Genomic DNA, 27,775 nt, shown 5'->3' with positions numbered 1-27,775 from the left:
TACTCCCGGAAAGGTTAAATGTACACTTGTAGTATTCTTGTTTAAAAACTATAAGCATATGAAAATTTTGGATAATATGGAATTTATTTATATGGCATTTTGTGCAGGTGAATTCATCCAAGCCAGTATTGAACAATGAGCTGGGCCTGGCGTACCGCATGTCGGCCGCTCAGTCATCTCGAGTGCGGCCGCGTGGGCGACCGCTACCACCGCAACAGAAGGCCATTCGACGCCTGATGCACCTCTGTACATTTATGGCTGATGTAAGTTTTCCACTTTCATAAAAACAAAATAACTTAAGTTCTAACTTGGTATAAATCAATATTTCTTAAAATGTATTGCGACTCGTGTTTCAATGCATTCTGCATCATTTTCAAACATCGCAGTCCTTGCAAACACAGAATTCAACCAGCGGCCGACCGCCGGAGAGGTAACACGTCTCTCCACGCCAGATTTTTTTAAAGAATGTAGGATATTTTTTTGTTTTTTATAAAATACATACGATTTTTATAGTTTTTTTATAACTCCTAACCTTAAAAATAATAACTCTTTTCTTTCAAAACCATATAATTATTTTGAAGAAAAACTTAATTTTTTAATACAAAAACGGTATTTTAAGAAAAAAATCAATTGCGTAAAATGTTAACTGGATTTAGAGAAAATTTAATTGCGACATCGAATACTGGGCTTTAAAAATGAATGAATTGCCACAGTATGACAGTCAAATCGATATTTTTTTTTTTATGTTGAATTATACAATATTTTTGAATGAAAAAGAAATTGAATTTATGGAATTTGCATTTTATAAAATCCTGTTATATGTTTTGGAACTTTGTAAATGTCCGGTTTTCCGACAAATAATTTCTCGGTGTGTTTGGGTTCTCAGGATGCTTCTATCCTGCGGGGGAACCAGAACTGCGGAGACGGGAACCGTTCCAGCGTATCTAGCGAAGGTTTCTGCGAAAATGATGACGACATCCTCAATGACTCTCTCATCGGCGTAGCCGGCTTCCCCGGGAACAACGACACGGATTCCCAGGAGGGGGGGAGCGACTCCAACTCCAGCTCGGCGGGTAACAATCCGGAAGGGAATTCCAGCTCGGGAAACCGCAGCGGAGAATCCAGCCAAGAAAGCGGCGGGGACTGCACAAAACATAGTAATTACGATCTATCAAATGATCCCGATCAGATAAACAACGGGGCTTCTACCAGCGCTGTCTGCGGACCCGGTTTAGTATCCAGCATGAGAAAGTGCGCTGTTAGTGAACCGGATGCTCTGTGCGAACGGGAGATATCCCGACGGGAATCTAAAGACGATAGCGTGTCTAGTTCGGAATCCCAACAGTCCGGAGACGAGTGCAGCATGTATTACTACGACACCAAGCACCACGGGGCGAGTTCCGAGAAGGACAAGGACAAGGCTTACAACGACTGGGAGGAAGATCCTTACCCCAAGCTGCCGTCCGACACCTGGGAAGTATTGTTCTCCCGGGCGGAGGGGCTGTACGCCCACGGGCACAGTGCAGAGGCGCGCCGGCTGGCTGTCCGGCTGGCCCGCGAGCTGCTGGCGCGGCCCCCGGAGCTGGTGGGGCGCGGAGAGCAGTGCTCCGGCTCTGGCGTGCCCCCGCGCAGGAAGGGCCGACGCCACCACGGCCAGCTGAACCCGGCTTCTCATCGTCTGAGCGTCCTGGCTTCCTGCACGCTCGCCCGTTGCGCTTTCCTCTGCACAGTAAGTCGTATCATTCAATTACATGTTTAATAAAAATGTTTTTACCCCCTTTTTTTTTACAATTTAAAATTTAACGAAGAAAGAAATACAATGATTGATGAATTCACCCTATCACTAGAGTATTTATTGTTTACGTAGCTATATGTCATTTTATTTGTGTTACTACACTAATATTTATTTCATATTTTTTTCTTTCTTTTGATTGCTTTAAATGTTTCAATAACCACTATTATTATTTTGTCAACAAAAAATAAAAACTACCTTCAAAACATCACTAGGCATCAGGTTGTATATGGAAAATGGCTGATTTTTTAATAAATATGCTAATTCTTAATTTTAATAAGTTTTGAAATGTTGATTCTGTCGATTTTGAATTAATGTGCTTTTACTGTAATCCGTACCGGACCTCAATAACAGTAGTTTATGATGATCCTTTACAAAACAATAAAAATTCACAATGTTAACTGAAATGAAACAGAGGAAAAAAAATTGTATAAACGGTGCTCCATCAATGGCTTGGCAATTTGGATGAAGAAATGAGAGTAGCTATATCAAATATTAGACCTAATATCGCTGAAATGTGTAAAAGCCGACAAGCGCAGGTGTAACGTAACATTAAATCATTTTCGCCCCAAAAAGTTTCATTGGAGTATTTATGTTTAATGTATTTTTTAAAAAATTAATGTACTTTTTAACTTGTCTGGTAATAAAATCGTCAGTTTTATTTTTCATAAAAATTATCCCTGTATGTTTTTGGATCTTTAGTTTTGGTGTACCGTGAATTTTGTTAATTCGTGAAATTAGTGTGTTTTTTTTCACTCTTATATTTATTCAATATAACCTTGGACTGGTACCGGAAGTGGAGGGCTGATCACCTTTCATTCATGTCATTAACGATCAAGATAACACTGCGTTTATATGACAGTGCCCTATGCACCATTGGGGTGCCGATAAGGGTTTGAATGAATGAAATGTAATTTTTAACTTGCCTGTAATAAAACCATCAGTTTAATTTTTCATAAAAGTTATCTTTAGTTTTGGTGTACCGCAAATTTTCCTTATGATCAAAAGTGCTCCCTCACTTCACAAAGGTTCAAAACCACCGGATTAAGTAATCGTGACTAGAATGTTATTAGAAGCTGATGCGAAGTTTTGCGTCGCAGGTCCTGGCGGAGACGGTGGAGCACGCCTCGCTGGCGTTCCGCGTGGGCCTGTTCGGTCTGGAGATGGCCCGGCCGCCGGCGAGCACCAAGCCGCTGGAGGTGAAGCTGGCCAACCAGGAGGCAGAGCTGATGGCGCTGCTGCGACGCATCTCCTCAGGCTACGAGGAGCTGGCGCTGCTACGCGCGCGCGCCGTGCAGCTGCGCGACGGGGTGCTGCGCTCGCGCGGGCCCGCGCTGCTGCCGCTCACGCTCGCCACCTTCGTGTTCGACGCCCTCGTCGTGCCCTGCGCCACCGGCAAGGAGCGCAAAGCGGTACGACAAACCGTAATTGCATTATTTACTAACTACTATTTTTAACACACTATCTGCGGGCGGATTCGCGCTCATAATAGAGATAAAAATCTCTGAAAAGAAGTGATAACATTTAACCATACTGTATACATCGATATGAGATCAAAAGATGCTGGAAAAAAAGTCATGCGTAAAAATAACTTACACGCAATTTGCGAGGAGTCGAGCGAAATGGTAAAATTACCCTTCCCGCCCAACACCACCAGTCGAGTGAAACAGTAAAATTACCTTCCCGCTGAACACGACCAATCGAGTGAAACGGTAAAATTACCGCAGATAAACTCTGTAAAAATCCTAATTTAGGATTTTGGCGGAGTGTGTAGAAGTTTTTGGTGAGAGTATTTTAATGTTTTTAATGTTTTTGAACTAAAATAAACCCTGATGATGACAAGGTTCTTGTTGAAACCTGTAGGTTAAATTGTATTAATAAAAAAGTGGTGAAAACAAAGTTAATAAATTTTAATTAAGTTTATAAAATGTGCCACAAAGTATCTGCAGAAAACATTCGAGAAAACCTTTTACAATCATTTAGTAGGTTTCTTGCATTCACCACATGCCCAGATCTGATACAGAAGCATCTAGGCCTCCTGACAGATCTGCTCTTGCTAATAAATTAAAAGTAGGTACCCCAGTGTAGGCAGTGAAAGGGATTAATGTTTAGTTCAATTAGCTAGATCTGATTCCGACTCGACGATGGCCGGTACACGGATGCCCACAACCCCGACCAGCACAGCAGACAGACACGGAACAGTGCAAAGACATTTACAGAAAATGAAGGTTTCTTGCATCTATTAAATCTGTACATTTCTCTTAGCTGTTCATGTCCAACGGGCGCACCCCGTCGGACGAGATTCTGGGCTTCGAATCGGCCGTGGCCGCCCTCGGGCTGAAGGCCAACGTGTCGGAAGCCGAGCATCCGCTGCTCTGCGAGGGCGCCCGGCGGCAGAGAGGAGACCTGGCCCTGGCGCTGCTCAGCCACTACAAGAACGATCCCGACAAACTGGCCTGCATCATGAACAAGGTGAATGTAACTTACATTTTGACGTATTATTTTGAGAAATAAAAAGACTTTGTTTTTTGATCCACTCACAAATGTTTTCAAAAATAACAAATTATTTCTCAAAATAATACATCAATATGATCCACAAAGTGCTTTCAATATTCAAAACATACATTTTGACACTTCAACATAGATGAAATAAAATATGGAAATCTGGGAATTTATTTACATGGGTTACAACCTATCATAATAATAATAATAAACCCTTATCCGCACCCCAATGGTGCATAGGGCACTGTGTCTTATAAACGCAGTGTTATCATGAAAGAAAGGTGATCAGCCCTCCGCTTCAGGTACCAGTCCATGGTAATATTGAATAAATATTACAGTGAAAAAATCACTTATATTTATTTTTACCCCCCTTGGGAATCGAACCCGGGACCTTCAGAACGGTAGCCGAGTTGGTTTAATTAGTGGTCACATCATCACGTGTAATGTTTGCCATATATTTAGCATGGAAGTCTATGCATGCAAGTAGGAAATGTATGCAAGATCCTTACCGAATTATTTAACATACTGGGAGACGCCTGAAAACGTTATTTAATTTTTATGATGCATACAATTTGATAATTTTTTTTTTAATCTCAACATTTTGAGTGTGTCCATTTATTTTTATTTACACACATTTTTACATGTAAAAATAACTCTTAAGTGAAGAAACTCGGATTTTATGGACAAGGATTCACGAGAACACGGATTTGAACACACTTAAAATGTTTATATTTTTATTAATTTATATTTTTACTAGATAACCTTCTTTTATTTGTATTTTTGCAAGGTAACCTTTATGTACATATGTGTCCGCCTCTTTAGCGTAGTGGTTTGTACATTTGCACCTGTGCGCAGAACTGATCACCTTGCCTTTACAAATTAATTTATCAAATTATCATTTCATCAAATTGACGCACCATTGGGTGCGTATGAGGGTTAGGAACCTTAATGGCGTTCTTAAAATGTACCGATTCTCTATGAAAAATTTGATCAAATATAATTTATTTTCATAGTTACTGGACCGAGACATCCATCGTCTGGTGAAGTCACCCGTCATGGGTGTCTACTTCACCGGGAATCCGCCAGTCAGAGGAGTTGGACCAATGCCTGGCTGTCCGCCAGATTTACCATTGTATCAGGTCAGTTTTCAACGCTATTCTCTTATTCCGGTATTTAGCCAATAATTTGCTTTGTTACTTGAAATGCGAACTGGTCTTTTCGTTTTTACAATTTTCAAGAGTGATGTGAGAACTAATGCAGATAACATAACAAATAAAAGATAAAAGAAAAGCGGGAATTTGATTCGGAGCTAACTAATCACGACAAACAGTATTTCTGTTAAATATTTTTTTTTATGCAAATCATTGGGGGTTTGCATCATCTACTTTTGTCCTAGGTTTGTAATAACCATAATTTACAAACAGGGCATCCTCCTATGTTTTCATGATGTACACCTTTTTGCAGCATGTTTCTCTCGATAACTATTTTTTCCCCATTTCGATTTATTGATTTCACACAAAAGAAATACATTATTTCACATATTTTATTTTTTTCAATTTACCCAAAAACAAAAGAATATAGGATTGGTAATGAAATTCTATTTTGACTTAAAAAGAAAAGAATATAGGATTGGCAATGAAATTCTATTTTGACTTAAAAAGAAAAGAATATAGGATTGGCAATGAAATTCTATTTTGACTTAAAAAGAAAAGAATATAGGATTGGCAATGAAATTCTATTTTGACTTAAAAAGAAAAGAATATAGGATTGGTAATGAAATTCTATTTTGACTTAAAAAGAAAAGAATATAGGATTGGCAATGAAATTCTATTTTGACTTAAAAAGAAAAGAATATAGGATTGGCAATGAAATTCTATTTTAACTTAAAAAGAAAAGAATATAGGATTGGACATCAAATTCTATTTTGATTTTGTTAATTATTTTTGCTGTTGTTGCTTTAACAGTGAATTCACCTTTATGGCTGTGATTTTCGTGGCTTAGAGTTCGATTGGGAAAAGCATTTTTGTTGTTTTTAACCCACAGAAAATTATATCGGCTTTACCCCCTCTCCGTGCACCTTATTATACGTTACACCATGTGAATTCAAGTCTCACCTAAATATTTTTTTTCACCCGATGTTGCCCCGACTATAGCATATTTTTGAATTATAATTTCAGACCAAAAAACTGACATCTGCAACATATAATTTGATCTCAGGTGAAACGAAGTTCGTAATACTTTCGTTAATTAGGGATATCTTAAAATTACATACATGTACATATTTGATGTAATAATACGATAGAATGGAATGATATTTTGGATGTTTTGAAACTTGCAGAATGTTTTGAAACAAATATGAGTGTATGAAGTATGGCAGGGAATCTAAGGGTGATTAGAAAGTGAGATGGATAGGAGACAGGAGTAATTGAGGGCTAAAAAATGCTAATAAATAGTAATACTTTATCAGAACATTAATAACAAATGGGAATATCTAAACACCACATTTTTAGTACAGAGGTTGAAGATGTAATGTGTTCAGCAGTTTTTACTGATTTGAATTTTTCTAAACTCCATTTTAAGGGAATGTTCCATTTTTAGATGTGTTAAAGAAATATTGAAAGATTTTAATATATTTTTATAAACATTCCTCTAATAAAAAGTTCTATGTTATTTTAACTTATTGTTTGCGGGAAACGCTTAAAAGCGTCGTTTACACACTCTTATTAGAGAGCGGGGGATGCTTATATGCGTTTTATTTGATTACTTTTGGTAGAGGGTGAGAGATTTCAAAAAACATTGTGCAGATCGGAATTGGGTTCAGTTACTTGTGATTAGTATACGACCCTAAGTATTATACAACATAATTAGGGTCGGGGTTGATAAAAAAACCGCCCGACAACAATGTGTTAACATTATTCTCAAAGTTTTACATTTCAATAAGATGTCTTGATTTAGAAGACATTCTTTGTTTTATTGCATATTGTCAATCAATATGTAAATGGTCTATGTTTAAATCCAAAGAGTTTTCATAATTCAGAATTTCTTCTATTTTGCTACAATTTCTAGGATTTTTCAAAGATATACTATTTACATTTTGCTTGAGATTAGATTCAAATATCCAACATTTGTGATTCAAACTGTGATGTTTCGATAACTGGTATGTTCTTCGGTTTATATTTTAAAATTCATCATACTAATCCCCATCAAGTCTAACAGAATTGCGCCATTTCAATCATTGCATGCAAATATGTTACTAACATGTACCTGGGCATCGATTATATACAGAAGTTAACATTTTAACTATTTAGTATCACAAGTCTAAATCTACTTCTTTTCAACTAAAAAAACTAATATACATTAATTTTCCTTTCCGTATCATTAACTTCCTGATAATAATGATTGATAACCCGTTTCAAAACGCCAAAGTTGATAGAAATAAAAGTCCAGTAATTCCAGCTTTGGGCCATGTTATTTGATTAATGGTTCAATCAACTTATTTGTACCTAGATATGTTAGTGCTTGCTTCATTTGTTTGACTTTCTTATCCGGATAACTGAGAGCAGAAATCCCCAAAACAATCCCAACAATACATAAAATCTGATAAATATAGAAACATAATTTTGTTGTCTTTTTTTCATTTTGCTCAATTGAGTGATAAAAAAATATAAGATTGGAAAATAATTAATTTCTGAGCGCTGCATGTATTTATTATTATGTACTTACAATTTTTATTTAATACTTTTTAATTTGCATGGCAATGTAAGGGGATTGAATGAATTACATTTTTTTTGTTGTTGTTGCATAATATTAGTATGTACGGTGTTCTTTACACACCTATAAAGGCAGGTTTTGTGCTGTGATGAATATATGGTATGAAACTAGGCATTGGCTATTTTGATAGTAAAAAAATACAAGTGTCACTTTAAAAAAATAAAATAATCACTTTTAAATAAATTAATCACCATCTCTAAATCCTTCCAGATATCTTAGTGAAGATATCTGTGTGCTTCAGTTTTTGAAGGCTGTTCCAGTCTCACTGTGTTTTTTCAGTATTAAATTATAAATAACACTTATTTTTTACCACTTGAGTATTATATTGTGACGACTAATTTCAGAAACTAAAGATACTTCTATATATGGGTTTGAATATAAACTTTTATAAAGGGTTATATTCAAACCCGTAGATGAAAGCATATGTAGCCTCCGAAACTAGTCGTAACAATATAATACTCAAATGGTAATAAACAAGTGTTTTATTTATAATTTAATCATTTCTAATTACATACAACGTGAATGCCGAAACATTAAATAACATTTTTGCAGTGTAGTTAAACTGTGTTTCAATTTTAATAGCTGTGCATTGCAGTCTTTAACGATTGTGTATTTGACTCTTGGTAGACTGTATGTTACATTCTAGTTAATTTATGTGCGAATAACATACTGCATATATTCCGAGAATGTGTTGGTTGTCTTTTATAGATTAAGCGGTACCCTCTTACCTGTACCTTAAAAATCAATAGTACAATCCTTTATTATAAAATGTAAACATAAGTTTACATTTTATAATAAAGTATTAAGTTTACGTATTAAGTTTTTGTTTATTGAATATGAAACAACATTTATATTCTTTGATTTTACGGAAAATATCGGTGATCGGATTTATCTTACTTTTAGTAATACATATTGTTATGGTAATGATTGTGTCATCGGCATGTTTCAAAGGGAATTAATCAAATATATTATGTAATACATACAAATACGTATATAAAGAGTATCTACATACTCTTTATGTGTTTCCATTGGGTCATTTTATAAAATCTTTCTTGTTTTACTAACGCCTGCATTGGGATGCTTTATTAAATGTTTTTTGCTGTTTCAAATGATCTTCAATAACACTTTTCAATAACCCTCACACGCAAGAAACTTTACCGTGGATTATACGTACGTTGACAAGATACCTTTTCGTGGATAAAGCGTGCGTTGTTTCCGGTTTAAATTGAGACTACGGCCACGACGACGAAGATACTTCCGGCAGGACAAAGTCAGGGTTCCATAGAAAGGCAAGTATATCAAATATCATAACTCGTGATAGCGAATTTCAGTGAACCTCAGAAATGAAATTGACAAGTGGGTCTCCACATCTGTTGAACATTAAAACATCCTAGTCCGGATTTCTCCGCAGTGCATATAAGTATTATGAGAAAAAAGTACGAACTGCTTTGCATTCATTGAACAATAAAACAACGCTGGGAAAAGTTCAGATTTAGCACAAACAGCATTAGCCAATCGCAGATCGATTACTGATTTCTTAATAAACAAGTGAAAATTGTCATCTTTCTTTCACTTGGGACCTTGTTAGATTGTGAAGTAAATGACACTAATAAAAACATGATTTTATTAAAGATGGATTTTAAGAGACAAAGCAAAAGGAAAAATCATCTAAATGCATATCATTTAAGCTAACTATTAACCTGAATGGTTGACATTTTTTGGATGTAAGAATATAAAACCGGCGTTTGACAATATATGTGTAAATAAAGTCACCTGCACGTATAGGAATTTAAAATAAAATAAAACACTAAGAAATATATTTCTACATAATATAAAGAAATGATATTAAGATAATAAATGTAAAAATCTCTGAAACTCCTTATAAGGGGTTCAAATAAACAATATTTAATGGCCCGTAATAATAATTAAATTCAAAATATAATAGTAAATAAAACTAAAAATTCATATTCTTCGATGATAATGTGAGGTTCATTGAGGTAATAAACTTAGTTAAAATGTTACGTTTCATAGAGAAATTATACCTCAAGTCTAAGACAAAATGTATGCAGTCTATGCTCAAATTTGTAAATATCACTAAATAGAAGAATGACAACATAAATAGACAATACGATTCTTTAATGTGATGTTTTCTATGGATTTTATCATAGATATTTTACAAATTGTTTTAGATTGGTTTTTAGATCTCTACACTAGCAGCCTAGGGTCAAAATAAATATGTTTGAATTTCACTCTCATATTTATTTAATATCACCCTGGACTGGTACAAGAAGCTCAGAGCTGATCACCTTGCCTTCATGCAATTACAATCAAGATAATACTGCGTCGCTACGATGCGGTGCCCTATGCACCATTGGATGCGGATAAGGGTTAAAGAAAAGGACTTGTAGCAGATTTTTTTTTCATCTGGAAATTGTTTACTTGTTACCTATTTTCTTATATTGTTATTTTATTGCAACTCGTGTCCGATGCTTCTTAGTGAAATTGCATTTCATTAATTTTTATCTTAAAATTTCTTAAATTTTCTCGGCCGTTCAGATACTGGTGATGTTTTCCCGAGTATCGTGATGCGAGTCTTTTGCAAATCTTAGCATCGCTTCGACAGCACTGGCAAAGTTGGCATGAAAACCCCGAATTTTTTTCTTTTTTTCTCCCTACAGACAAGTTGGACAGTGCACTGCTTTGGATTCGGAGGTATCTCAATGGAATGGCTCGGTTTTTCATGTGTTATGTGCGTTATAGATGCAGGATCAATGCTACGGAGGCATGTCCCCGGGCCCTCCGCCCATGGCCCCGCTGCCGTGCGACTGGGGCAGCCGCCCGCACAGCTCCACCAGTGCGGAGATGGAGGCCCCCCCGCCGATAGGGCCCCCGTCGCACGCGCAGTCCTCCTCGCAGCAGCCACGCGGCAAGGATTCGCATCTCGCTAGGTAATTTTGCCTTTCTACCGTGAATTATTTATTTATTTATGGTTCAGAAACAATGAAAAACACATTACAAAAAATGAAATACAGTGCAATACAAATGTTTTTTATCAATTTGATGAGAACACAACAAACTTACAGATACAAAAACAAATTATCTTAATATTTTAAAACATGATGTTTTCTTCTTCCTTTCTCCATCCCAACTTATTGTCTTTGTAGACTATGTTAACACATTGTAGTCGGGCGCTTCGAACAATAGACTCTAGCCTATAGCGGGTGTTTTTCGCGATTGGCGCAAAAATATATCGCTTTCTTAAAATTGACACAATTTCTAAACCAAATAATATTTTCGATTGAAATTTTCAAAGAAATCATATATGACATTTGATCATCAAAAATAAATTATAATCATAATTTTTAATTAAGTATTCCGTATTTCACAATTTTAGAAGCATTGTAAACTATAAAAAATAGTCTTCCCCTCCGAGGTATCATTCCCTATACAATGCTAATATATTCAAATAATAACACACCAAACAGTAAACAAAACAGTGCGAGCGGTATGAAAAATAGTCCAATACGTGAAATGGCTCAAACTAAACTTGAGATTGAGATCGCATAAAAACTCTAGATTTCTGGGGATGCCTTTACAAGCGACACACTAGCCAATATGGACAAGACATCTCAAATAACGTCAACAGACTATCGCCTAGCACCCAGTTAGCAGATTACCCTTCAACGCGTTTTATTTCACGCTGATAACAAACCCGTACATTACCGTTTCCCGCCGATAACCGACAGTCGACAAAAACGGCATTTGCCGTGTCCCGCAGTTGACCGACAGTCCGCGAAAAACGGCAAATGCCGTGTCCCGACGACAACGTGTTAAGTAAAGATTAGAGTGAAAAATCAGTAATATTTATTTTGACCCCCCCTGGGAATCAAACCCGGGGCCTCCAGCACGGTAGCTAAATGCGCTAACCATTACACCACGGAGGCGGACCACGACTAGTTAGGATGCATTATTGTCCGTATAATAAAGTACATATTGTAACCTATGTAGTTCAGTAGTGATCATGTCTTTATGAAGAGTGTCCGTCGATGGTTGCTTCTCGTTGGAAGGGACAAGGTAGAAAGTGAATTAATTCAAGTCCAGGTGTAATTATTTTATTGTAAAACCTTTATACTGTAAATTTTTATTGTATCTATTGTATGTAATGTATAGAATCTTATAACTAAAAAAAAAAAAAAATTGTATTAACATGTAAGTATTTCGGCTCAACACAGGCCATGCCTGAAGAGCCGTAGTGCATATAGTAAAAAAAATAATCTATGTATCTATGAAATAAATAAAAAGTGAACTGACGTGAAGCATCAAGTAACTATTTTTGATTTTGTAGGTACAAAGGAAAGCGTGCATATCCCTCCATACCTAATCAGCCTTCGGAAGCGAGTGCGCACTTCATGTTTGAACTTGCCAAGTCTGTGCTCAGCAAAGCGGGTGGCTCCAGTAGCACAAGTTTATTCACCCAGGTGAGTTCTAACACTTTCTTTATGTGAAACAACAATTTTTTTCTGCCTGATTAGTTTATTATGTTTATAGCTGTTGCTGTGGTAATTCCGACTGGTTTCATTGTGGCGTGTTGCCGTTGTGGTGTAGTCACTTGTTGTGACCTCGTGTTTTTTTTGTTCATTTTATTTTAATTTTTTTCATTTGTATACATTTGTTTACAATTTATACAAATTTACAACTTTTTTTTTGCAGAGACCCACCAAGCCACCTTGTGTGTCTTGTCGGTGGAGCTCTTTTTTAATACATTTTTTATTGTTTTTAACGATTTTAACCTAATATAGACACAAAAAAGAGGAAAAAATGAAGAAAAAATACATTTTACCATTTTCATAAAATTAACTCTTGATCATGTACCCATTTCTTTATTTTGCCTTTGTTCCATATTTTATTTTGACCTCTAACATCCGTCAGTAACAAATTAAAAATGTTCGGAACGATATATTGCAGTGTTCGACCCCGTTCAACGGTACTCTTTCATTTGTATGATTACTTCCATCTATGTTGTAATTGGACACACTCAAAGTTTTGTAAACGCTGAATGGTTTTTTTAGACTGCTGTGACATCCACGGGAGCCGGGCGTGAGCACCACTTGCCTCACCGTGGGCTGCACATGGCCGCATTCCAGTTGGGGCTCTACGCTCTAGGACTACACAACTGCGTCAGCGCTAACTGGCTGTCTCGCACATATTCTTCGCACGTCAGTTGGATAACAGGTAATCAAGATAAAAGATGTTGGAACATGCTTACATAATCAGTATCCGTGCCTGCGCCTGTATTCAGCGGCAAATAATTAAGGAACTCTCACTAGAGGTGGTATCATATCGCTCACTCCTTTCAACAACGTCATATATTAAAAATCGTCAATTTTTAGTTGTGCATGTTTTCGGAATGCCCAGAAAATCTACTATATCCCAGCAAAAGCGGCATATTTTTAACTTGATATTTACCCGCTACAGGGCGAAAGTGTTGTTTTTGCATTTTGAAGGAAAGGTATTGTTCAATTATTTTTAACTTAAAAAACGATCTCCTAAAAAATCTTTTTTGATTTATGACGTTGTTGAAAGGAGTGAGCGATATATGATAAAAATAGTGAAGGACATTGGTAACATAAACCCACCTAGGACACAAAATGTCTTCTAGTGGAACAGGAGGTCTGTTGACGACAGTCAACAGTCCGGCTTCTCCTGAAGAGTTTTACATGGTTCCCTCCCAGCAATGATCAAATAGCTGAGAAGTTCTTGATTAGCCCACACTAGATTATCCCTCATGTTCCCAACACAGATTAAAATAGAATATATATATATTTTTTTAAGTTAGAAGAAACAATAATCCACTTAACCGGTTGCAGAGCATGAGTAGGGCAAGGAGTTTATGTTGCATTGATGAGTCCAAGTGCCGCTCGGGCAAATCGTATTCCAACTTGGTGGTATTGATTTGCCCGAGCCAAATATATTTGTTTTTATTGACTAACCCAAGCAGTGTTCGGGTAGTCTTGTTTTGAGTTGTTTGGTGATGATTTCCTGCACTGACGAATTTTCTCGCCAAAATTCGACTGTTAACCTGTTAACCGGGGAGTTGACTTTAATTACGTAACATTCACCGGGCGCAAATTGTTTCCTTAGGACGTGTCAGTACGTCACACCCGGTGAACGTGATTTCATATATTTTATTTATGCTTGAACCAAATGAAAAGACTGTGATATATATATATTTTTGTTTATATGTATATAAATCAAAGAAAAAATACAAAATTACAAAAAAATAGAAAAGAATTCATGTTGGGATGACTAATTAACTTTGTTGTTCTAAAATATTTACAGGATGTATTCATATGTTCTACCCGTTGCCGATATTGTTTACGTTCGACGTATTTATACGTCCCTCCCGGTTAATAGGTTAAGTGCTTAATGATCTATAAACCTTGTACATAATAAATGCAACTACCAGAAGCAAGGTAAATAATAAATGCAACTCCCATCTATAAAAAAAACCCCGATAATTTGTTGAGTGTAGCCTTACCATTGCCGAACGTGTTTGTTTGCAGGTCAAGCCATGGACATAGGCGCGCCGGCCATCTCGTTCCTGATCGACACGTGGGAGGGGCACCTGACGCCGCCCGAGGCGGTGAGCATCGCGGACCGCGCGTCGCAGGGCTGCGAGCCGGCGCTGGTGCGCGCGGCCGCGGAGCTGGCGCTGTCCTGCCTGCCGCACGCGCACGCGCTCAACCACAACGAGATCTCGCGCGCCGTGCTGCAGTGCAAGGAGCAGAGCGACCTCATGCTCGAGCGGGCCTGCCTCACCGTCGAAAACGCCGCCAAAGGTACATCTACTTTCATTTCATACAAGGAATGTGTATTTGATTACGTATTTTTATCACTTATCCTGAAATTATCCGGAGCATTGGTCTGTATGTTCCCGATAGTTGCCTAAGACAGCATCAGCATAGATTGTTTCACATTCCTATATACAGGACCAACCTGCCGATGGTGTGATATTCACACTGGTTTTGCCATATCTCAAAACTTAAGTAGCAACCTACGTACGTACAGCCTTTTTCTTGTGCCCAGTGTTAAATAAAGGTCTCCCACTTGAACTTCCACAGTTCTCTGTTGGACGCAATACTCTTCCAGTCTTCCATCTTTTCTGGGGCCTACCCACGCTTCTGCGTCCTGTTCTAGGCCTCCAGTCAAGCACCTTTTTTACCCATCTGTCTTCCTTATTAAATCTTATTATCTTATTATCCTCCTTGTTAAACCCTTTTACATTTGTGTAATCAAATTAGAAAATAAAATTGTTGGTGATTTAGTAGAAATGAATACAATCAAGTTATTTCCTTTCTTTTCTAACCCTTATCCATAGTGCATAGGGCACTGCATTGTATTGATGCAGTTTTATTTTGATGGTTACTTACACGAAGACAAGGTAATCACTACTGGGCCTTAGGGACCAGTCCAGGGTAATATCAAATAAATATAAGAGTGTAAAATAACCAATATTTATCTTCACTCCCCCCTGGGAATCAAACCCGGGACCTCCAGCACGGTAGCTAAACACCGCATTATAATTGATATAGTTTAAGTTTTGATAAAAGTGGAAAAAAACTATACTGAATGTTTTTGTTTTATTATACTTGTTAAACCCTTACTTTTGTAAAAATAAATTGAGGATGATTTAGCAGTAATAAATGCAATAAAATTAGAGCCCTTTTGGTGTAGTACTCAAATTTTCCTTTGATGTTGCAGGCGGTGGGGTGTTCCCGGAGGTGCTATTCACAGTGGCCCGCTACTGGTACGAGCTGTTCCTGCGGCTGGGCCCCCCCGGCGAGGACATGGACCCCGAGCCGGAGCTGACCTCGGCGACGTGCATGCCGGCGCCCCCGCCCGGGCTGGCCACGCTGGCCCCCCTGCCGCTGGCCCCCATACAGATGGCCCCCTACGGGTTCGCGTACCACCCCTTGCACATACAGTTTGCGCACCGCCCGCCGCCCATGCCTCCCCCACCTCACCACGTACAGGTAATTTTATTTTTCCGGAACATATGAATCAAATTTTGTTTTACAGTTTAGGGGTTCTGTTTAGAGTTTAGATTCTAAACAAATTAAATGGTATTTGAATTCGAAGCCAATTTAAATTTATCTTCATTTGCCTTATATGGAGCATCAGTTTGTAACATGAATTTACAAAGATATTGCAACAAGACGTGCTGGGTTTTCTAGGTTGTAAGTGCTCTAAATTAGACTTTTGTTAACAACATTTTGAGTGTGCAGTGTGAGTTGCAAATCTGGATTATCTCCAATTATAGGAGTTACTTTTCATATTATTTTGTGACATCTCAACATATATTTTTGTGAACAAGTATTTGGACAGGAGTTGAAGACAGAACCCGACTGATTCTCCAGTTCTTTGGACATGTTCCGTGTGGCAACGAGGATAGCCTGGAACGACTGGTTGTGATTGGTAGCCTGGAGGGGAAGAGAGGGAGAGGAAGATCCCACACACAATGGACCGATCAACTTAAGGCAGCAGCAGGCTAGAGGGCTTAGAGTGGTTAGAGCGATACGTGCAGTGCAGTAAAGGGTTAACTGGAGAAAAGTCATTGCTTCCACAAGAGTCACAACCCTCAGTAATGAGGAATACGACAGAGAAGAAGATTTGAACTCAATCAAAATGTTGTAGATCAGCCAATATAGCAACCCTTTGAAGAAGGCGTTTCACAATATATCTTGTGTTGAGATAGCCCATATGGCAATGATCAGCCAATATAGCACCCCTTTGGAGAGTAGGCGTTCCTCAATATATCTTGTGTTGAGATAGCCCATATGGTAATGATCAGTCAATATAGCACCCCTTTGGAGAGTAGGCGTTCCTCAATATATCTTGTGTTGAGATAGCCCATATGGTAATGATCAGTCAATATAGCACCCCTTTCGAGAGTAGGCGTTCCTCAATATACCTTGTGTTGAGATAGCCCATATGGCAATGATCAGCCAATATAGCACCCCTTTGGAGAGTAGGCGTTCCTCAATATATCTTGTGTCGAGATAGCCCATATGGTAATGATCAGCCTATTTAGCACCCTGATCACATTCCCGGCGATGCCAGCAGATGTACGGGTATGGGCCGGTGCCGGGCGTGCAGTACTGGGTGGCGGCGCCGGTGCGCGCGGCGCCCGCCCCGCCGCCGGCGCAGCGCCCGCCCGCGCAGCCGCCACAGCCGCAGCAGCTGCGCGCGCTGCTCGCCGCCTACCGGGTCGGCATGCTGGCGCTCGAGGCGCAGGCGCGCCGCGTGCACGACGACCGCCCGCAGAACAAGTACAGCAGGTACACTAGGTGTGGCCCCTCAATTTACTATTCTAGTATACCCGTATGTATACACCGATGGTCGGCAACCTTACCAGAGACTGGGTAAAAGAAATTAATTTTGAAATTTTCATTTGATAAGTGGGTAGAAGTTCTATAAATAAATTGCATTTAAAAAAAATAAATCAGTCAAAACCCTTATTCGCACCCGATGGTGCATAGGGCATTGCTTCATATAAACGGAGTGTTATCTTGATCATTAACATATGAAAGAAAGGTGATCAGCCCTCAGCTTCAGGAATCAGTCCAAGGTAATATTGAATAAATATTAGAATGAAAAAATTACTAATATTTATTTGACCTCCCTGGGAATCGAATCCGGGACCTCTAGTACAGTAGTCGAGCGTGCTGACCTTGTCCGCCTCCGTGGCATAAAAAAAATAGTTTTCATAATTTTTTTTTTAAAAGTAAGGGAGTGTTGCTACTTCACGTTCGATGATAACAGTGTAAAAAATTACCTTAGTTATTTACTTAAAATTATTGTGTTAAAAAAAATAATTTATTACTTATTCCCCTTACTCTGTAATTGTTATTTTCAATGAAAAAATAAAAATTTCAATGGAAAAATAAATTAAATTTTTGTTGGGTAATTCAAAATGTCATAGTGGGTAATTAAATTATTTCATTAATTGATCCGAATTATTTAATTTTGTGGTAAAATCTCCATTTTTAATTAGAGTTTTACTTAGTAAATACCACTATTTCTTAAAATCTACTGTGACACGTGTTTCGACACATTCCGCATCATTTTGTATACGGCATTTGAAAATGATGCGGAATGCATCGAAACACATGTCACAGTAGATTTTATGAAGTAGTGGTATTTACTAAGTAAAACTTCAATTAAAAATGGTAATTCAATTACCCACGGGTAGTAAGTAGGTTGCCGACCACTGATAAAGAGGATAATATCCATAATATAGAGGACTTGTTTTAAAATCATTATAGAGATTTGATTTTGTAATGGCAAGTTGAGTAAAATTAATCCATTGCTAAATTATAAATGTCAATTGTTATTTTGTTATTGATGATATTCTATAACTTATGAATAAAAATTCTGACAAAGAATGCATCAGTTTATGAACTCGGGAACTTTTTGGAAGCACTCGTCTAAAATTCTGTTAATTTTTCACCACAATTTTTGTTCATAGCCCGAATTGTTTATCACAGCAAGCATTTGTAACCTGAAGTTCCAATGTATACAAAGTAGACAGTGATATTTTTTCAGATAAAAAAATATAGCATTGTGTAATCATTAAAGTACCAAAAATAACATTGTCATTTCTCAAGGGATTCACATGAATTCCCAGTGACTTGTACAAGTATCGGTTTGCAGCCCCTAGAGCTCTAGCCATTGATGCTGTTCTCCTTCCTGGATTTCTTTTACACCAGTAATAATCCTTCACCCTAATTTTTCATTATTATTTCTTTTTGCAGTCGTCTTATTATATAAAGCATGTATTAACCGGATCCACGCGGCTCGCATAACCGTATGTGTTTTAACAAAACATGCCCCATACGCGGCTGACATAAGCGTTTGTGTTTTTACATTGCTCCAAGTTTCGAACCTCAGTTCAACTTAGAGGGATTTTTTCATGGTGTGGAACTTTGGATAAAATAATACGTCAATCCTTGGCCTTATGACATCTGTTAAAATATCTGACTTATAATTTGTAACATCGCAAGGATAAATAAAAGAACAGATCCCTGATTTTTCTTGCGGTCGGTAATTAGTCTGCGCCATAATCAGCCCTATATCTGTCTCACTCTCGATGCTACGCATCGCCAGTGGGCAAGAGTGACACACGATGCATGCTTTGATTTATTTATGTTACGATCTAATTTGTTTATATTACGATATATTTCAAGAATAATGTGACACACGCGTATTATAGAGTACCAAAAAGGCACAATGAATCCCATTGAACGTTTTTGTTTAGGAAAATAAATCGTTTCTTAACTAAATACATGATAAAAGTAATCATTTAAAAAATGGCAAAATACCGCCGCGCACGGGCGTCTCTGAGGAACAAAGTTAACGCTGTTAAAAGATTAATAAGGGTATGTTCTCTATTAAAATGTATTTATGCCTTTACTACCAATCCAATAATCCAAATCACAAGGCAGAGGGACCAAAAAATAGTACTCAGTGGATAGATTGGTGTTGGGTTTTATAGAATTAATAAATAAATTATCGGAGTTTTACCTACCATTAAAACTCTTATTATGTTTCTATTGATTTCTGGAGTCCATCATGAGAGAAGCGTTCATTTTCTTTCCCGTTATCGCGGTTTCTACTGTCTATTCCTGGGTCAGTGTCCTACTCTATGGTCGCTTTGTCCGTTTCCGCTGATTTGGTATCCGGTCATCCATGGATTTGGGTTGTTCATAAAGCTCATGATGCACCAGGTAGGTCTTACCTGGACTCCAGAAATCAATAGAAACATAATAAGAGTTTTAATGGTAGGTAAAACTCCGATATTATGTGTTCTGAATTGATTTCTGGAGTCCATCATGAGAGATCTGTCTGTTATCTCCTGGTGACCGGGTGACGCCTTTATTTGATGTTAACTGGTTGAAACAGGCTTGCTAGAGAGGAGTCTTTTGAGACGGTGTGATTAAGCAACTCTCTTTGGTAATATTTCCTGAAGGTATTTTCACTTTTCCAATTTCCTCTCTCTAAGATATTATCAATTGGGTAGTTTTCTAACCAATTGAGGGATGCGACCGCTGAGCGTGTACTGCCGGGGGTAGCTTCCACTCCTGCCATTTTCAGCGTGCTCTTTACCCATCCTCCTATTATGGTTCTTGTAGCCGCTTTTACGGGGCCCCTCGTACTTATAAATAGGTTATTAAGGTTATCCACTTCCGACCTTCGATCCTTGGACAATTCTACTAGTTTTCTTGTCCAAAAGACTGGGTTTATATTAAGCTCCGGTGATTCTAAAAGTTTCCAGCTGGATTGCTGGTGTAACCGGGTGTCAGTCTTTGATCCAAAAGACGGATGTAATATAATAGAAGTGCCTTCATCCTGCAGGTTTCCATCCGAGATGTTTAGTAACGTCAGGTCGTGTACTCTTCGTCCTGACGAGAGCAGCAATAGTGTTGCCACTCTACACGATATCTCGTATAAGGAGTTTAGTTTAGGGCTATTTTTACAGAGCCAATCTTTAACAATCTGTGGATTCCAGATTGGAGATTTTGGAAGAGTAGGCTTTGCCATGGCTATTGCTTTAAGGGTATGTTTTACCAAAAAATTAGAGCTGAGACTTTCCTCAGCTGTTGGGTTACAGAATGTTGCTATCGCTGACTTATGTACTAGTATAGTATTGTATGACAATTTCTCTTCGATAAACAACTGCGCCAGGTATCTGGCCACCTGGTTTGCAGACGGTTTGTTAGGATGGAAATTGTTATTTGATGCCCAGCGGCACCATCTATCCCAAGCTGGCTTGTAGGTATTTAGCGTCGAAGCTCGCCACCCTGATAAAAGCAAATTCTTTTCCTCAGGATTCCATCTACTCAAAACGCCGTCCCACCCCCAATTTTCCAAACTTCTATTTCCAGTTCTTGGATTTTGGGCGGAGGTTTGCCGGTGGATGTGTCGATTAGTACCGATTCCAGGTTTGCTATTTTGAGTGGTGGTGCTAATGATCGGCGTATTAGGTCTGGTCGCCAGAACGCCCTCGGCCACCTCGGGACTGCGAGAAGGTAAGTTCCGGTCGCCTTGTTCAGGTGTGCTAGGATTCTTGGTATTAAATTTGGCGGAGGAAATATCCAGGCCAGATTGAAGTCCCAACATTGACTGAAAGCGTTTTGAAAGATTGCGCACGAGTCCGTGCAATCTCTTGACACGTATGTCGAAGTCACGTGTGCCGTTACGGAAGCAAATAGGTCTATATCGGGTTGCCCGAAGAGATTGAAAATCGGTTGGGTTGCTGCCGGTAAAAGGTGCCACTCCGGAGGTGTTTTTCTCCGAGATAGGTGATCCGCGTCTCCGTTGTATTTTCCGGGAAGAAACTGAGCTGTCAACGAGATATCCCACTTGTCTGCAAGGATCAGGAGGTCTTGGGTCAGATTTAAAAGTGTTAAGGATCTGGTGCCCCCTTCCTTGGAGATATACGCAACCACTGATTTGTTGTCCGATTGCACTAAGACTTCTGAACCGGAGAGGTTGTGAGCTGAGTGTTGAAGGGTTGCAAGCACTGCGAACAACTCTTTTCGGTTTGAATGCCACTTTTTCTGTTGGACGGTCCACTGACCTGATAAGGTTAAATCGTCTAAAGTTGCTCCCCAAGCCAGGTCTGAGGCATCTGTTGTCAGGAAATGACTGAACATTTCCTTGTGAATGGTGCTTGACGAGTTCAAGTTCTCTAACCACCATTCCACCTCCTGCAAGCACTCCTCGGTCATTGGAACTAACCTTCTGGGTGGAAGTTGCTTCAGCGGTTTGCTCGCTATCTGCAATTGTCGGCAGTGCAGCCGTCCTCTTCTCACCACGAAGTTGGCAAAGTTTAACCTTCCCAGGAGACTTTCCGCTTGCTTTCGTGACCATCGGCGAGAAGACAGTATCGCTCGAAGTGATTGGTGGAATGCCGCACACTTCCGTTCTGACAGGGACTTGCGATTGTTGCGCATGTCCCATACGACCCCCAGGTATTCGCACTTTTGTGTTGGGGAGAGCACTGACTTTTGGAAATTTACATTCCATCCCAGATATTGTAGAGTGTTTACTGCTAGCCGCGTTTGTCGGCCTAGATCTTCCTTGGATTGGCTCGCAAGGAGGAAGTCGTCGAGATACACGATTGTCCGCATACCTTTCTGACGCAGTAACTCGGCTACCCAATTTGTAAGGGTCGCGAACATTCTGGGAGCAGATGAAAGGCCAAAGGGCAGACTTGTCATCTGAAGCAAGTTTCCTCGGTAGACCAAGCGCAAGAATCTCCGATGCTTTGATGCGATCGGGAGATGGTAGTATGCTTGTGAGAGGTCTATCTTTGTCAACCAATCGTTTGGTTGCAAAAATTCTGGAACCTTGCAGTGGCTTATGAGTTTGAATGGAGCAGGGTTTAAAAACAGGTTTAGGGACTTCAAGTTGAAGATTACCCGTGAGGAGCCGTCCGATTTTGGTGTTAGGAACATTTTTGATAAGAAGCTGGGAGTGAGATCCGCGGCTTCCAGAACACCGCTCTCGGTGAGTTCCTTTATTTGGGAGTCCATCTCGGCAGAAGGGGGTGTGCTGAAGTGATTTAAAGTATTCTTGTGTGGCATTATCAAAGGAGGTTTTGACACAAATGGTATTCGTGTCCCCCTTATCATTTTTAGCATAAATGTTGGTGCTCCCAGTGTCGCCCATGCTGCCTGGAATAACTTTAAGCATCCCCCGCGAAATGGATTCCTTCTGGCGTCAATTTCGAGTGTGCCTTCCTCTAAACTTTCCTTTTGAACTACCAGAAGTAGACTTGCCTCCCCCCTTTTTCTTGGTGGAAAATTTGCTGGGGCCAGCTTCTCCTCTGGGAGGACCGTTATTTTTGTTAGCGAGAGGCCTTCGCTGTTCACGAAAAAACTGGTTATCTGGCTTTTTTCTGGTAGGAACCTGGGGTCTTGATAAAGGATGGGTTGTTGCAGGTTTTATCGTAAGCTTGTCAGAGGTACCTACCCTAGAGAGGAAGGCCGTCAGATTCCCCTTTTCAAAGAGATATTCTGAGCAAGGAGGGATTTTGCAAAGTCCCTCTCTGACATGCTCGTCTCTGACTTCCCCGAGGATGGATTTTCTGCGGAATTGTACCGCCTCTGTGCGCCTGCCACATACCATCTGAAGAATATCTTCGGAAACCTTCTGGTATGCGGAGTCAGGAGCAAACAAAACTTTTACTTTATCGAATACGTTTCTTTTATTAAGAATTGTGTTCTTATCAGCGGCCCAATTGACCAGTTCTTGGAGCCCTGATTGAAACTCCTCTTTTTGTATGAGGAGGGCATGAGATAGAGCGGCGAAAGACCTTTCCAGCGAAGCTTGGGCAGGGGAGCTGACATCGCAGCGTCTGAGCTCGTCGTTGACTTTCAATTCAACAAACGATGGCTCTGCCAGAAATTTCTTCTGGACATCAGCATATCGCACGCCTGCCCAGTTTTCACTACCAAAGTGTTGCAGCTTTTCTAAGGCTCGAATCCTGATGGGATTTGCTGTTGGATGGATAGGTTCCTTGACTACTGTGCTGGGTTCCTGGAAATCCAGCTGCAGCTCTTCTTGGATATCCTGAGGATCCTCGTGTTCCTCTAGTCCAGGGGGCTGCTGTAGAAAACCGTCGTCGTCTTCTTGCGATCCCGAGTCTACGGGAGAAGTGTCGCCTGGCGCCGCGACCTTAGCCCCGGTTTGACTTTGGAACACGGCGTCAGTCAAAAGTCCTATCTGCTGAACTAGATAGTCTATCCGTGGGTCCATTAACACTTTAAGGCGCTTTTGCTGACGCGGTTCAGGAGACTCTGAATCTGACGATAAAACGGATGGATCGCGGGATCTTTTCCGAGATTCACTGCGCTGAGAAGGCCCAGCTACCGGCGATAATGGCGAAACATTTTCTGTATCACTCATTTTCTATAAAGATCGGTGTTTTCGGACAGATGTGAAAATTTATATGAAATTAGGCACAAAGCATAAAGTTCTATAAAAATTTAATTAACTATCCGTCGCCCTTGAAAATCTTGACTCGCACGATGTTTGTAAACAACAAACACGTGTTTCAAGATGGCGTCGTTTTGTTTATAAAATATTCGAAATGAAAAGTTTTTTCGGTAAATGCGCGACAATGCCGTTTGGATTGAAGCGAAAGTTTATAATACGAGCACTTTTTTAGTTTTGTTTTTATAGAAGACGAGACACTTAATAATAATAAGATTCACACACTTCTCACGGTGTTTGTAAACAATTACCGCGCACTCAAAATGGCGGCGGCGTCTCGCAATCAAAATAAACACGATAATTATCCGTTATACACAAGAACTTGACGTTTTAATGACGTAAATTAAAAGAACTAAATATGTTTTCAAAGTTTATAACACTATCTACGATATACTGCCCAGGAATGAATACGATTTTTTCGAATTGATCGGACAAAATCAACGAACGTCGTTACACGATGGGAAAATGACGCTTTATGAACAACCCAAATCCATGGATGACCGGATACCAAATCAGCGGAAACGGACAAAGCGACCATAGAGTAGGACACTGACCCAGGAATAGACAGTAGAAACCGCGATAACGGGAAAGAAAATGAACGCTTCTCTCATGATGGACTCCAGAAATCAATTCAGAACACATAATAGTTATAAATACTAAAATACAATAATTTTACAATAAAATATGTAACATATTACTAATGTACACTTGTACACTATTTTGTTGTATACTTACTATGGTGCTGAGAATGATGTTTGGTGGTAAGTGCCATGCCTGCGTGGGCAAAGCGGTATACAGAATTACGCATACTTGCTGGTGTATATGTTATTATGCACATCATAAAATTCTTCTTTTTTAAGCCATTCACTGCGTTCAATATATCGCAAACAATCACGGGTTGGTGACAAACTAGTAATTTTCAAAATGCTTAAATCTTATTAAAAAAAAAATGAAATGTCTTTTTTTAGATACCTGTAGTACACACTGTTCTCTTGTGTGTAGAATTCATGTGCGGCTCATGTTTATACTCGCTTTGAGACAAGCGAGTATAAACACATGTTTATACTTGAGTTGTGACGGGGGGTGCAACATTCATGCATAAACATTGAATTATTATTTTTTTATAATGTTTTTATTCACTATGCACTGATATAAAATTGTATTGTGTCGAGACTGTATATATTCCGAAAAATATATTGTTTAACTTTGAAGTAGGTAAATTTTTAATTTTTTAAAAAACTTTTTACAATTTTATTACAAAGAAGTTTGATGCAAATGAATACTAAGGTCCTTTATAGTATTCTTCTTCTTCTATGTGTGTCATATCAGGTCCCCCTGAGAGTCACTTGAGAGTAATAGTCCTTGTTTTGGGCAGCTCTAAATAGCGCTTCGACTGTTCTGTTCTGTCAATTGTCCTTGTCTTGGACAGCTCTAAACAGCGCCTCGATGGTTTTGTTAGATAATTTTGTTAGACTATTGTTACATAATTTTTTCTTCATATAGATGTGAAAATGTAAATGTTGCAGAACGCCGCCGTACGGCGAGAACGTGAAGTGGCTGCTGCGCGTTTCCAAGAAGCTGGGCACGCAGTACCTGCAGCAGTTCTGCATGTGCGCCGTGAACTCGGTGGTCAGCCCCTTCGTGCTGTACGACCTGGCCATGGAGGCCGCGCACTACCTCGCCCGCAACAACCAGGCGCTCTTCATGCAGCACCTGCGCGGCACCCTCTCCCCCCTCGTGCAGAAGTGCCAGCAGATGTAATTAACCACTCAACTGACTACTATATATCGCTCACACCTTTCAACAATGTCATAAATCAAAAATCATAAATTTTTAGTTGTACGTGTTTTTGGAATGCCCAGACTATATCCCAGCAAAAGCGGCTTATTTTTAACTTAACACACTATCTGCGGTCGGATTCGCCCTCTTCATAGAGATAAACATCTCTGAAAAGAAGTGATAATATTTAACCATACTGTATACATTGATATGAGATCAAAAGATGCCGCAAAAGTCATCCGTAAAAATAACTTACACTCAATTTACGATAAGTCGAGTGAAAAATTACGCTTCCCGCCGAACACCACCAGTCGAGTGAAATGGTAAAATTACCCTTATAGTGTGTTAATATTCACCCGCTACGGCTCAGAAAGTGTTGTTTTTGCATTTTGAAGAAAAGGTATTGTTTAATTATTTTTTTAAACATACAAAATATTTTTCAAATGGAGAAAAAACATTCAGGTTTTACCTAAAAAGATCTGTAGCACAGTAAAAAGTTCAATAAGTATATTTATTTTTAATACATTTTATTATATTTTCAAACTTTAAAAACGATCTCCTGAAAATACAAGTTTTTTGATATATGACGTTGTTGAAAGGAGTGAGCGATATATGACATTTCAATATAGATGAAGAATAATATGGAAGTCTGGGCATTTACAGGGCTTACGACCGTCATAGGCTGGTTTAAATTATACATTCATTAACCTTTCCCTTACGGTGCTAAAAACTCCCGCGTGCACTGGTGATATGTATTTTGTACACCATATGAAAATGTGGTTTGAAAACAGAAAAAATGTTAATATTCATAAATGTTGCTTTTATTGACCATAGTTGAAGTTGAAACAGAAGAAGTTTTTTAGAAAATGGCTTTTAATCGGTAGAAAATTAAGAATATTAACGTCCATATTTAAGATAATCTGGCAAAACTCATTAAGTTAGGAATAAAACGGAATAGAAAAATTAATGCTCTTGCAAATTTGCCACGCCGATTGACATTTCATTTTATAAAATCTCTCAAAAAAGCTCAAATCGGTAGCAGATTTCATATTCTACCAGTTTCCGCCAGTGGCTAGAAAAACTAATTTTTTTATCATAACGTTTGCAAGTGGACTACTCCTAAATGACTACTACTCAACTTAGTACTATATATACGAGTATAAACTCTGTCTACTCATGTTTAAATCAATACATAATATGGCTCCAGGGTATCTAAAAGAGCTGTGTGTCCCAGACGAATTGGTTGGTAGACGTCTCACGCTTCGATCGGCTACAACAACCGCTATGCTCTCAAAATGTTGTAAGATTTACGCAGTAATAGACTGAGCTGTTTTTGTTATTCCAGGTACATCCAATGTATGCATCAGATGCTGTACCACCTGACCGCTTCAGACTACGAGGAGTTTGCCAACGTTGTAGTATCGGCACGCACCGCTCTCCACCTCACGCCGGAGGGTACGGCGCAGTTCAAAGACTGGTTGCAATGCATACGAAGGTAGAAATCAAATCAATTTATTCAAGAATTAATACGAGGGTTGCCTTAAGTTTCTACAAACATTGAAAAGGAACCGAACAAAGTGTTTTATTGTTGGAAACAAAGTGTTTTAAAAGTCTATACATTTTAGCATATATTCTTTAGATATGAAGCTGATATCGTAGAAATATGCTTTTGAAACTCTTCAACAGCTTCTTGAGGTGATTAAAATCAATGTCTGTGCATCTTTTGTTCGACAGTGGGGAACAAAAAAGTCATTAGGTGATAAATCGGGGAATACGGGCAATAAGACATTAATTTGATGTTCTTTCTCCTTCAAATATTCAGTTGTTTGACGTGCTTTATGGGAGCAGGCGTTGTCGCGATGAAGAATGATG

The 27,775-nt window shown here is 38.9% G+C and overlaps 1 protein-coding gene across 5 annotated transcripts in view; it reads left to right on the top strand.

Moving 5' to 3' along the window:
- Nucleotides 1–27,775, top strand: part of LOC148303813 (zinc finger SWIM domain-containing protein 8 homolog) — a 43,878-nt gene that overhangs the window by 13,753 nt on the left and 2,350 nt on the right. For 2 of the 5 annotated variants that reach the window (XM_088269319.1, XM_088269324.1), the window contains 13 exons: nt 108–263; nt 887–1,729; nt 2,893–3,204; nt 4,058–4,264; nt 5,308–5,433; nt 10,826–11,013; nt 12,411–12,543; nt 13,135–13,297; nt 14,629–14,904; nt 15,827–16,098; nt 17,186–17,412; nt 25,651–25,881; nt 27,249–27,398. In XM_088269319.1, coding sequence (XP_088125445.1) covers nt 108–263; nt 887–1,729; nt 2,893–3,204; nt 4,058–4,264; nt 5,308–5,433; nt 10,826–11,013; nt 12,411–12,543; nt 13,135–13,297; nt 14,629–14,904; nt 15,827–16,098; nt 17,186–17,412; nt 25,651–25,881; nt 27,249–27,398 — 3,284 coding nt within the window. The remainder of the gene's footprint in view (nt 1–107; nt 264–886; nt 1,730–2,892; nt 3,205–4,057; nt 4,265–5,307; nt 5,434–10,825; nt 11,014–12,410; nt 12,544–13,134; nt 13,298–14,628; nt 14,905–15,826; nt 16,099–17,185; nt 17,413–25,650; nt 25,882–27,248; nt 27,399–27,775) is intronic. The other 3 variants (XM_088269323.1, XM_088269320.1, XM_088269321.1) reach the window with 3 other exon arrangements.

This window comes from Brachycentrus maculatus, unplaced genomic scaffold (assembly GCF_059751285.1).
Source record: "Brachycentrus maculatus isolate JH-2025_06_01 unplaced genomic scaffold, ASM5975128v1 h1tg000345l, whole genome shotgun sequence".
Taxonomy (NCBI): domain Eukaryota; kingdom Metazoa; phylum Arthropoda; class Insecta; order Trichoptera; family Brachycentridae; genus Brachycentrus; species Brachycentrus maculatus.
Note: the sequence above shows the minus strand (reverse complement) of the source record. Positions and strands in the feature narration are given on the sequence as shown.